Below are 12,866 nucleotides of genomic sequence, written 5' to 3' on the forward strand. Positions count from 1 at the left end.
TTTGCATAATTGATGTATGCAAAAAAATAGATAAATGAGAACACAATATTCAGTCAGCAAGTGATCTCTGATGCCACACCGAGTACCCAGTTTTCTCTCTGGGTACTAAAGGGGATCTGGGTCGTGACTGAGGATGTGTTCACCTTAGAGGAGCTTAATTCTGGGGAATACAGATGTGCTGGTCAAGTCACTGGATCAGACTGCTTTCATCATGTGATATGCCCAGGTCCATGTGGTTTAGTCTTGAGTTTAATGTCCCAGTCCTGTATCTGAAGGCTGACGTTGCCAGAGACCTCATTCAGACCTTTGAGTAGATAAGACCCATGTACCTCATGGAAGTCAGTCTGCTGGACTCGTAAATTCTCATGGTTTAAATCTTAAGCATAGGTGAAAGAAAAAACTTTCTCATAACATTACCACAAAACATAAGGATTCATTTAAAAATAACTACAGTACCTGGAACAGTTCCCAGCACTCTCAATATGTGTCTCATAACCACCTGTAACTCCTGCTCCAAGGAATCCAACACCCTCTTCTGGCCTGCTAAGGTTTCTGTGCTCATGCACGTGCGCGCGCACACACACACACACACACACACACACACACACACACACGCTCATGCCCAGACGTTTTATTCACCAAAATAAAAATAACTATTCATAAAATATGTGTCCTGGATCATTGGGAACTCTGTGTTATGAATTATTGTATAATATACGTAATACATTTGTTTACCATTTTCCCGACAAATAAATAAATCTTATTTTGTTTGTTTGTCTGAGCGTCATAGTCTTAGTCCAGAGTCAGTTAGAAAATGTTCAGTGTCTTGTGCATTAAAGAAAATTTAATAAATGTAATTTGTGTTTACCAGAATCATATCTGGAGCTATTTGGCCACCTTATGTTATCTTTGTCCTATATTATTTCTACCTTTCCAGGACTTTATTCAGAAGCTTAAATCTCTTTGTTCTTTTAGCGCCCTGATCCCACTTTATCTCTTGGTATTTATTCCTTGACATAGCAAAGGCATCATGAATTTGTTGATGACTTTGTCACTCTCAAATCTTCATTCAAGTCACTCCGTGTCCCTACTCAATGTATTCTTTCCAGAAACAGTTTCATAGTTTATATACTGACCAACACTGTGTCCGGCACATCCTTGAGCCAAGCTGACTTATGCTCTGTCTGCCTAGATCTTTCTAGCTAATGGCCTTGGGAGAACTGGAGAATTGGAACATGGCTTCATGTATGTGATGGTTTTACTTGGTCGTTAACTAAATGGGATCTGGAGTCACCTGAGAGACAGTTCTGTGGGCATGGCTGCGAGTAATTTTCTAGATTGGATTAATGAGGGTAGTTTCATTGTATTCTTTGTCCTGGTCACCTGAGCACTGAATTAGGGTACACAGGGATGACATTAGAGAATGCGTTGACCTTCATGAACACGTCCCATCCTCACCCTGGCTGGACTGACTTAGGCTTTGTTTTACCATGTATTTCATTTGGCCATGACCTTAAGCTCTTTTTCCATGCATTTATCCAACTTTGGCATTCAAAGAAAAAGTTAACCTTGGCTCTTTAACAGCTCTTTAGTCTTTCCAAGCATTTCCTGTGTCTTCATCTACCATGGTGTCTTACACAGAGTCGCCATTAAGTAGATATTCTTGCCAGGTGGAAGGAAGCACCGTGATGAAGACCTTGATTTCTGAGGATAAAAGATTACTTTCCTATACTAACATATGGTTTTCTTCTTTAAGAGCTTTGAAAAATTTGGACTCACAAACCCTTGTTTTCCTTGCCTGAGACTCATAGTAATATCTTATTCACAGAGCATTAATGAACGGTAGAAACAGGATTTGATATCCTGTTTCTGGTCAATAAATGTGTGAAAAATAGCAATATTAAGCCTGTTTCGGATTGATCGTTTGTGGTTCATTCAACTTTACATGCACAGTGATGCAAATTGAAAGAAAAAATACATTAAATCCCGTTGCACCTAGAGTCGATTTAAGTGATAGGGAAATTGTGCCATGTAGGAGAAGGGCTGTGAGTACCTTAGACTCTGTGTAATTCCTTAGCACCCAAGGCCATGCAGGATGTCATCCATCACTGCGCCCATCCCACATGGCAGAGCTTGTGCTGGCATCCCCCTGTATTACCGCATGTGTCCTGGCCCGTGATGAGGCTTCCTTGTGATTTGCTTGCCCTGTAAATTATTGCTTTCTAAATGTTGTATGATGTCATTTGATGCTCTTGGTAAGACACGCCTGACCTGGCTACAGGAACACCTGCAGGATGGTCCAGTTCTTTCAGTCTACTTGGTAGACATGATCTGGCCCATCCTAATCACTCCTGGCTTTGAAGTGTTGACTAAGAGGTCTCATGACTGTCCCACAATGCACTCCTTCTCAGTGGCTTTCTCCTTTAATTTCCTTCAGCCTTTCTCTGTCAGAAAGAAAGGTCACATGACATCCATTTACAGTGTTGGTTCAGTTTCCTTTCCTTTTCAGAATGGATACCTTGGTCTTCAACTATAATGTGTTCTTGAAGAACCAATTTTTTTTGGGGGGGGGATGGTTTTCAAGACAGGATTTCTCTGTGGACCTTCTCCAACTATCCTGGAACTCACTCTGTAGACCAGACTGGCCTCAAACCCTCAGAGATCCACCTGCCTCTGCCTCCCGAGGACTGGGATTAAGGGTGTGCGCCACCACTGCGTGGTATGATGTTTTCTATTTTCAGCACATTTGGAAAATACTGAGTTCCTGAGTCTTTAAACCACTCTTCCCACCAAAAGAATCCACTATGTACTAGAATAAAATGGCCTTTTATTGTGGCTGGGATTGATAAAGTTTAAGTTAGGTCTAAACCAGTGTGCCTGGTAAGAAGGAGGGAGTTAACAATAAGCAAAGAGAATGATAGGATCATAGTTGCATGGCAGGGAGTCCTTTGGAAGGGTCTCCTGCTGGGCGAAGCTGGGGCAGTTTGCACATCAAGATAATACAGTTTCGAATAAGTGTCATTGCAGATTGAACAAAGTAAAAGCTACAGCAAGTCTGTGTGCACACAAAAGAAGTCTGTATGCACAAATACATGCATGCGTAAACCTAGAGAAGAGAAAGATACTCCTTGCATAAAGATCTTATTCATGAATACAGAAAAAAAGAGTTAGAAAATCATTAATGAATGCCAAAACTAGTGGGTGAAACTGAGAAACCAGGGTAGGAATATTGTTTCACCCTTTCTCCCCACAAAGATCTTTACATTTTCAAAGGAATAAAAAACCTCAGTGGAGAAGATTGTCCCATGTCACCCTTGAAATAATTGAGATAAACAGTCCTAGTATTAGGATTGGTACCTTGAATGAAGATGGCAGCGCCGTGTGACAGTTTGCACAAAATATACGACCGGAATGCACTCTTGAGAAACTGTGATGAGATGGACCACAGTGTCATGTAGACTGTCCTGGAAGCATCTCACTCTTAGAGTCACGAGTGTCAAGGAGTTGTTCCAGATGGCCGTGGGAACAGACAGCGCGGATATGGTCACTTAGTGGAGAGTTTAATCCCAGGTTACATCCTGCACCCAGAACTGTAAGATGATCTGTAATGGGCTTTTACTGGGCACTTTTACTAAATTTGAAAGTGAACTGAGAATTGGGTAATCAGATCTCATCAATGTGAAATTTTCTTATTGTAACAATTACACCTCGATCATGTAAGAGGATAACCTTATTCTTAGAAATTACACGCTTACGTATTCAGTTCATGGGACACATTATCTGCCTCTTACTCCCAGTGATAGAAGGAAAGTAAGGATGTGATGGCCATAGGTCATCTACAGAGACAGTATGGGGCCTGTGGGACAAAATTTAAATTATTGGTGGAACTGGGTAGCGGGTATGGCACACTTAGACATCTCTGTCACTGGGCATTTAGCGGGTATGGCACACTTAGACATCTCTGTCACTGGGCATTCCAGATCTTTCCCTCACCTCAGGTGTCTTTGGCAGGAATTACTATATAGCAAATATGCCCCAGATTTATGCACTCTGTGGTGGGTGTTACTTTTCCTATTGTTCTGTATTTTGTTTTGTTTGTTTCAGTTAAGATTTTCCTACACAGCCTCCTGCTTTAACCACCCAAATACTAGGATTATAGGCATGCATCACCCCCCCACCCCATGGTAGGGTGTGGCTTTTGAAAATAAATGCAGAAATTGGAGATTCAAGTCAGAAGGACTCAGTATAGATCAAAACCAAGGTCATGGTGAACTGAATTAACCAGACACGTTCGACAGCGTTGTCTTTGCAAAATTTCTCATCAACTAGCAATTGCTAGAGTCCAGTTTCCCCCAGTACGACTTTATCCATTTCTTTGCTTTCTTATCTTTCGACAGCTTCGCATGTTAGCTTAATTCAGTAGGCTGCAGTTCGAAAGCACTAGCAAGGAAAATTGATATTTCCAACTCGTATAAGTGGTGTCTTTCTGAGACGTTTTATTATCCAGGTGGGTGGAGCCTCGACTTGAACATCTTTTCCAAATATGCATTTCCGTCCTGGGCTGTATATCAGAGTGCCCTTGAAGAAGTCTTAATGCGTTTTGTGTCCCCTGCTATTCAGGTGGTGCATTGACCAATAGTGCCCCATTCAGGAGCCGAAGGATAAGCTTTCTGGAACCTACTTACTGTGAGAGCCTAAGTTCTCAAAGGAAAGTGGAGTGTAATTTTATGAATATACTTGTGTGGAGGTTTTTTTCCTCCTTGGTTCAGTGGCATTGAACATGAAGCACCTGACCCAGTACTCAGTGGTTTTAATCGACACCTTGCACAGTGGATTTTTCTTAGTGTAAATTCATAATGTCTAAAGCTGTCCAAACCAGCAGCATTGGTAAGAACTCAAGGTCTTAAGAAAATGAATTTGCTTTAAAAGAATAATGTCACAAAAGAATCTACCTCTTTTCCCGATCTACATAGACCCTGAATGTCTCTAGAACGTGATCTGACATGGTGGGCTTCGTCTCCCCCTCAGAAACGAACCTGTCACCGTTCCGTCAGCATTTCAGTTCATTCTGTCATGCAGACTCCGTTCACCTTTGGCCTATATGGAGTCACCTTGAGTTCAGAGTGTCTTCTGGGAATTAATTGTTTTGTATCAAATCTCCAAGTTCCCTGCTTGGATATGATCGTCATTTCCATTGCATGCCATTTAGGAACTGGGTGAGCGGAAGCAGAGAGAGATGACATCTACCTAGGAGATTTTTTTTGGGTTGTTTTGTTGTTTTGAAGGAGCAGGATTTCCTGGGAGATTAAGTCCAATCCATTCATACTATGATTGTATTTTTTATTCAGTTCTTTTTATATATTTATGAGTGTTTTGTCTGCATGTATATCTATGTATGATTTATGTATCTAATGCCCCAGGAGGTCAGAAGAAGGTGTCCAATGGAGAGTTATGGAGTTACAGGTGGTTGTGAGCCACTATGTGGATCCTGGGAATAATACCTGTTTCCTCTAGAAGAGCAACCGCTGAGCTGGCTCTCCAGCCCTCTCCCTAGGATGTTTAAGAAGTCTGCTGATGTCAGCCTGTGTTGGTGGTGGGTGGAATGCTGGGATCTGAGCGTGGAGCACTAACGCTGCTTGTGTGCCTTCACCTTCACAACCCCTCTGCCACGAAGAAAGGCTTGACCTTCTATGTCAAGAACACTGCCTTCCTGAGGGTCTCCTAGGCTAGGAGCCAGCCATCTTGGAATGAGAATGGATGTAGTTAGCTGGATGTTGGTGGCTCACGCCTTCCATCCCAGCACTCGGATCTTTGTGAGTTCCAAGCCAGCCTGGTCTACAGAGCAAGTTCCAAGACAACCTGGGCTACACAGAGAAACCCTGTCTTGATAAAAAAAAACAAAAATCAAAAACAAACAATAGAAAGCAGTCGCTTGCGTCGTCCGCATGTATGCTCAGTCTTTTAAATGATCTTAAATTGATGCATCAGGATTTTGTGTTTTAAGTAAGAAACTCTAGCGAATACAAGAGAAGGTCCTTACCATTGGTGTGGGGCACCCAGAGTTCATTCTCCCTGTGGGGTTCAGCCTAAAGCAACTTGATGGGCATTTACTGAATCAGTATTTCCTTACCTTTAGCTTCTGTCTTCATAGAGCTTTTGAAGTACATTCAGTGATCTCATGTGTAGAATAGCTTTTATGTACACGGTAAACTCTAAGACACAATTTCATAGTTTTTACCATTATTTTTTTTTCTTTGTGAAATTTCTTTTATTGTGGTCTCATAATCTCCTGAGATCTAGCTTGCAAGTCTTGGTTATGCCCATGTCATTTCTCGTGTGTTGATAATTTCACACACTGGCTACCTCTCACAGGCTCTGTTTCTTACTCGCATGTGCTAAGTTGTGTTTAAGCTTTGCCTGTTGGGAAGGTTTCATCATGTGTCGGGTAACCGCGATAAGAACGCCTCCATAGTAGTGTGTCCTGGGCAGCATGGATGCAGTCGTGTGGGAAGTGGCATGTTGTTTGGATGTGCTCTCACAGGTTTTACAAAGGAAAACTATGGATAAAAGAATAAATGGGTTATGGTCTCAGCCTGTGGGAAGCGAATGTCCTCTCTGGACTATTCTCTACTTAACCATAGGTGCGAATTTTTTTCTAATACAATTTTTAACTATTTTGCAGATGCAGATTTTCTTCTACAATCCAGATGACTTTGACAGCTTCCAGACGGCAATCTCTGAAAACAGAATAATTGGAGCCATGGCCATATTTTTTCAAGTAAGTTAACAGCGGCTGAAATACTTCAACCAGAGAGTTCTTTGGTTTTTTTTTTCCTTTAATTTACCGAATTGTTCCATGTTTAATGAATGCATCTGTTTTCTAGTTCACACCTGTCTAAATGAAAGATATTTCATATTGTCTAATGTGTGATTTAAAATGTAAATAAGTATGTTTAGAAACATAATGAAAATTTTTGCATGAATTATTCTGATTTTATTGCTACTTGACTGGTGTACAGATTGAAGAACACATTTATCATCTAACTTACTTTGTGGCAGCCTTGTCTTGAACAGGTTCCTTCAGCATATTAAGAGGCAGATGAAAAAGAGGTGGTTTCCTTTTAAGCAACTTTGAAATTTGACATTACCTGAAGGAGCTGTAATAAGTAGCAGCAGCCACTTGCTGGAAAAGCCCCTCTTCCTTCCATGTCCAGGTCGCTATGGCAACTCACCTTTGTTGAGACTCTTTCCAAGTTGTCTCACTTAGGAATCACCACTCTCCATCTCTTCCTTTTGTTTGTTTGAGATAGAGTCTCAGATTATAACCCATACTAGCCTGGAAGTCACAGGAATCCCCCTGCCTTAGCTTCCCTGTGCCAGGAGTGCAGGTGTGACCCACTACCGTCTGTTCTTTCTCTTACCTTTCATGTGTTTATATTGATTACTGCTCATATCTCCTGTATCAGGGTTTAAAGTAAAGTGGAAACTCTTCATCCTACAGATAATGCTTCTCAGATGTTTTCTGTGTGTGTGTGTGCGTTCACACACTCACAAGAGTGCACACACATATGTTTGTGTATGTGCTCATGTAGCATGTGTTCGTGGTCAGCAGGCAACTTCAGGTGTCATTCTTTAGGCGTCTTCCACTGTTTGCTTGAGACAGGGTCTCTCATTGGCCTGGGCCTTTGTCAAACGACCAGGCTGTCTGGACAGCACGTTTCAGGGTTCCCCTGTTTCTGCCACTCATCTCATGCCCAGATTTTTATGTGGGGATCAAACCCAGTTCCTCTTGCTTATGAGGCCAACCTTAAGAACTGGGTCATCTCCCTAGACTGTGCTCAGGCTTTTGAAGAAGTCCATTCATACTAACGTAAAATTTCTTTAGAGACATGGTTCTTGTCTAGTGTGGAATGTTACTGGGACAGTACATATATGGTTTGCCTTTTTGTCTTCACAATTGTCTGGAGCCATCACATACAAGAGTTTCTTTTCCTCAGGGTTCAGTCTTGGTAGTTGGCGCTTTCTCAACCACTCAGAGGGACCTAGATCTACCACACCCGTCTCTCTGAGTAAGCTGCTTTGCCATGGAGAAGGAACATTCTTGTTTGAGATAAGGTTGTTCCACTGTTCCTTCTGGTGGGGAACATGTGATTGGCAAGTTTCTCTGTTTTTTTCCCCTCTCTTCTTACTGATTCTCTCCCTTTTCCTGAACAAACACTTCAGTAGGAGATGTGTAGAAATCTTAGATGCTAATATTCCTCCTGATATTAAAAACCATTGGCTCTGGACCAGTTTGCTTTTAAGACGTTATTTTATTTTTAAGTATATACATGTGTAAAAGCAGATGTATGTGGGGTGGCGTACAGGTGGAATCAGAAGAAAGTGTAAGGGTCTTCTGGGGCTTGAATTACAGTTGTCATCTGCCTGATATGGGTGCTGGGAACTGAATCCATGTCTTCTGTGAAGAACAGGAACAACTTAATCAGTGACCCCCCTCTCTCATCCCTGGCACCAGCTTTCAAATACAGGCTACTATTCCACTGGACCATGAGACTAGTTAGGGATTTCTGTCAGCATTTTAAATATAATGAAACAGAATAAGCTAAAATAGGAAAACAGCCCGAAAAATTTGGAATGTGTCATTCACAGTGACTTTTTCTTCGAATATCCTTAGTTCTTTATACATAGAAATATCATCTAGACATGCTACGTTAAGCCATGAAGAATGTTATTTATCATTATCCATGGCCAAGCACTTTGAAGATCTGTGTTTATGCTGCATACTGCTATCTTCTGTTTGTCCTCAGTCTCTCTCTTTTCCTTGATTATATTCATTCATCAAAGCAGAGCACAGTCTTTTCAGAGATTTTTTTTTACTGGAGTAGAATCCCTTGTTTTTGAGCCCCTCTCCTGCCTGTCAGTGATGCAGTTAGCCTTCCGAAGCACAACACTCTTGTCTGTGAAGTGAGGACAGCACATCGCAAGCCAAACACTCTGTATCTATCCCTGTGGGGTTTCGTGGACTGGAGACCCTTGTGATATCATGAGTCTTCATGAGGAGAGGGATCTCAGGTTCAACTCTGCTGGAAGGGTCACTGGGTTCTGTCTGGACCCCTCGTAGCTCCTGATGTGACCAGACTACAGTTGACAATTCTTACCTCTCACTCTGATGCAATTGCCACCCAGCTGTTAACCCATTGTTTTCTGACCTTCTTTGCCTGCTGATTTTTATATAGCTGGCTGTTAATTTTCCACCATCCTTCATAGCCACTGTGAGTAACCAGTTCCTACTTGTAGGGTGCTGTTTGTGTGGGAAGGCATGTTTGGAAAGATGTTTTTTAAGTATTGGAAAGATGCATGCTTCGCCAAAACGTTTGAATTCCTTTTCTTTTTTGATTCCTCCACGAACACTTGTTAAATATAGGACCAATTAGAGGCTTGGGCAGACAAAGCACCAAAATACTTGACTGTGAAATCTAGGCTTTGAGTTTTTGAAGTGTTTCTAGGACACAGTTCCTGTTTCATGTATGAAAAAGTTGAACATATATTTCGTTAGTTGGGACTTTTCCAAGTTTTGGCCTGCTGTCGTAGAGACAAGAAATATAGGGCAGATAATAAAAGAAACCACACTGTGTTGGACACAGCTGTGCTGAGTGGCCTTGGTTCCCCTCTGCGTCAGGCCTCCTGTGTGCTGAGACGTTGGAGCTTCGCTTCGCTGTGCGAAGGAGAAGGAAGTATTGTTATTTTTCAGTCTGGCTTGATTTCCTTCTTTGAATCTCCTTTTAAGAATGATTGTGTGGGCTGGAGAGAAGGCTCAGTGGCGGAGAGCGGGTACCAACTACTCTTGCTCAGGGCCTGAGTTCAGTTCAGTTCTCATGGCAGGTGACTTAACCGCTGCCTGTAACTCCAGATCCAGGGGATCTGATAGCTCCGTCTGGCCGCTACAGGGCACTGAACTCAGGTGTCCATACACACAAACACACCTTTGCACATAATTTAAAACAACAGAAATTCTTCCTTTAAACACATAGTAAGTTTGAATATTTTTATTTGTCTAAAATATAGAGAGGTCTTAAGCTGGTGATGTATGTGGCTTCGTGGGTAAAGGTCTTTGCAAGTTTGATGGCCTAAGTTCCATGCTGAATCCACATAAAAAAATAGGAGAGAGTTGTTCTGTGGCATTCACATCATGGGGTGACACACGTTTCCCCTACCCTGCCCACACATCGTGTACACACACACACGCACACGCACACGCACACGCACACACACACACACAAATAGACAAGTGTCTCACTCTCTCCTTGTCTTCATCGGGCTACTGTTTGATAACCCAGGATGATAGGGCAGACTTCTGGGTAGATAGTCAGGGCCAAAGGAAAAGTGCACTTCCCCACATTCTGGAGATTAGACAAAAGCCAGCAGTCACATCTTAGGAACTTGTGAAGCTCTGTCCCTTTACCAAGGTAGCCCTTTCCCTTACCACTGGCTGAGGGGACACACGGCTGTCTGTGGGACCTATTAGCATCCTAAAGCACATTCTGGCTCCCAGACTCTCTCAGTATCACAAGTACAGAGTCCAGCTAGCATCTCAGCTCTTCTTCCCTTCACCCCTACCCTTGACTTCTTCAGCTCATGAGACTCTCCCCCAGCTACTCATTCTCCTGATAGCCCAGCTATTTCAGCTACGCTCTCTCCTCTGCCCACACAATCTTTGCCCCTCCCCTTCTCCCTCCTCCAGTCTGTTCTTCCTCTGTATATGTCTTCCCACCCCCTCCACCTTGCTCTGCTTCTGCTTCTTTCATGGCCAGGTCTAAGCTACTGGTCATTGTTGGTCTACTGTTTTCTCTCTCTGCTCCAGACTCTTCTAGATGCCTCTGGTGGCTCCCCAACCTTCCCCTTGACCACAACGTGAAACAATCATGTCATCAGTGTAGACAGAGATGTTGGTCCTCCTGTTGACTTACTCTACACACACATCTCTTGTTCTGAGTCCTTCTGGTACCTTTGCCACCTTTGCTGTGGTTAGGTCTGTATGGTTCACGACATTGCCAGAGCACCGTATCCAGCATCGGCCCAGCAAGTAGACCAAGGGATCTTGTTTGGGCTTAAACTTAGTTTTGTTGATCTGACTTTAAGACAGATCATTGACATTATTTGTTGAACTCATGAAGTCTGTTTTTTTTTTTTTTTTTTAATATTGAGTGTGGGAGATTTTATAGAAAATGTCTTGATATTCTCGCCGTCCTCAGGACGAGAAGTGTGTGACTGCCTTGGAGGCAGGTGCCTCCCCACACTGTAAGGTGTGCTTGCCTACAGATGTTCCTATCTGCTCATGTTTGCCTGCTCCTGATGTCTCTGTGCCGGGCCTGGACTGCCGAAACTTTGAGTGGCGGCTGGCATCTTTTGGTAACAGGTCAACTCGAGAGTCTGTCTTAGTGGTGAAAGGTGGCACAGCAGACCTCCTTTCTGCAAGTGCTGCCTGGGAGCCCAGAGGAAGGGCAGAAGGACCTCAGCCAGGAGCAGAAAATCGAGAGTTGCATCAGTCTCCCATGGATGCAGTGCAGGCCCACGAAGCTGAGAGTCACTCAGTGTAGGCCCTGGCGATCTGGCAGTCATATATCCAGATTACATCCTGTTTTCTCTTGGTCACACAGGTCATCCTTGGGTTCACAGCCCTTGGGATAAAAAAAAAAGATAAGTAAGAGTAAAGTTTTGTTTTAAAGGACTTTACAAAAAAAGAGAATTTGAAATAAACAGCTTGGCAAAGGATAAAGGAATTTGTTGTTAAACCATTCCAAAGAATAAATAATTAGTGTAAGTACAAAAATTAAAATAATTGCCTTGTTTTTTAGAGTAGAACTTTGAATATTCTCTATTGTTAACCTTGTTTGAATGCTGATAAGAATGTAGAACGCTCTGAGAACTATTAACGTGCTCCTTTACGCCTTTCTCTTATTGTAATGTCTCCCATGGGCTATCCCTTGAAACAAGTAAGAATACACACATGCTTGCATGAGCTAGAATCGGGAGAATAATTGGGCAATTGTTGCAGGATATTTTGCTCTTAAAAATAATACGCTAAAAGATTTAATTGGCTTCACTTGGGGTTCTGAGAGGAGACTATCCATGCTTTGTATAGGGTTGTACTTCATCACGGCTGCAAAGTTAGGTCCACTTTTGGTTTCTCAGTTACAAGCTCTTTCTTCCCGGGCAGTCCTCCCATACTTTCCGGTTTCCTTCCAGGGAAGGTGGTATTTTTAGCCACATGACCACCTGAAGGATTTCAGTCTCCCGAGTAGAGGCTTGCTGGCACCCTCGTTCAGACTTGAATAGTAGCCTTTGCACAGAACGCCTGATGACTGTTGAGTTTATTGATTTTTTTTTCTGGTGGGCTGCCCCAATCATATCCTTCATGTCCACTGTCTTAAATACACATGTATGAAATTGCTTTGATGTTTCATTGAGTCCAGGGAACTTCCGGGCGTTGAACGCAGAAGGCTTGAAGGGCCAACTACAGTCAGACACTTCTTTCTCCTGTTTCAGTCTCTGGATAGGGTCACTTCTAAATCTGTCTTGAATACCAATATGTAAAAGGTCCTCATGTCAGGAGAGACACAGCCAGTTAGTGTATTTCTATGAAGTATAAATATGCTATGTTGCACTTATATATAAGTGAGCATTCTTGGAGTATTTCTCTTTTTTTTGAACATTTTTAACCTTTTAAGTTTATGTGTATGTGTATACCCAGTTGGTACAAGAGTCTGTGTTAGCTAAATGAGGTTGTTGGAACCCTCCACCACACACATACACACACACACACACACACACACACACACACACACACACACACACACACACACACA

At 42.5% G+C, this 12,866-nt stretch overlaps 1 protein-coding gene across 2 annotated transcripts in view; it reads left to right on the forward strand.

Annotated features, from left to right (window-relative positions):
* The window catches only part of Ptprg (protein tyrosine phosphatase, receptor type G), a 685,269-nt gene that overhangs the window by 464,740 nt on the left and 207,663 nt on the right, over positions 1–12,866 (forward strand). For both annotated transcript variants that reach the window (XM_013346852.2, XM_026779901.1), the window contains exon 5: positions 6,683–6,778. In XM_013346852.2, the coding sequence (XP_013202306.2) occupies positions 6,683–6,778 (96 nt within the window). The remainder of the gene's footprint in view (positions 1–6,682; positions 6,779–12,866) is intronic.

This window comes from Microtus ochrogaster, chromosome 6 (assembly GCF_000317375.1).
Source record: "Microtus ochrogaster isolate Prairie Vole_2 chromosome 6, MicOch1.0, whole genome shotgun sequence".
Classification (NCBI taxonomy): Eukaryota; Metazoa; Chordata; class Mammalia; order Rodentia; family Cricetidae; genus Microtus; species Microtus ochrogaster.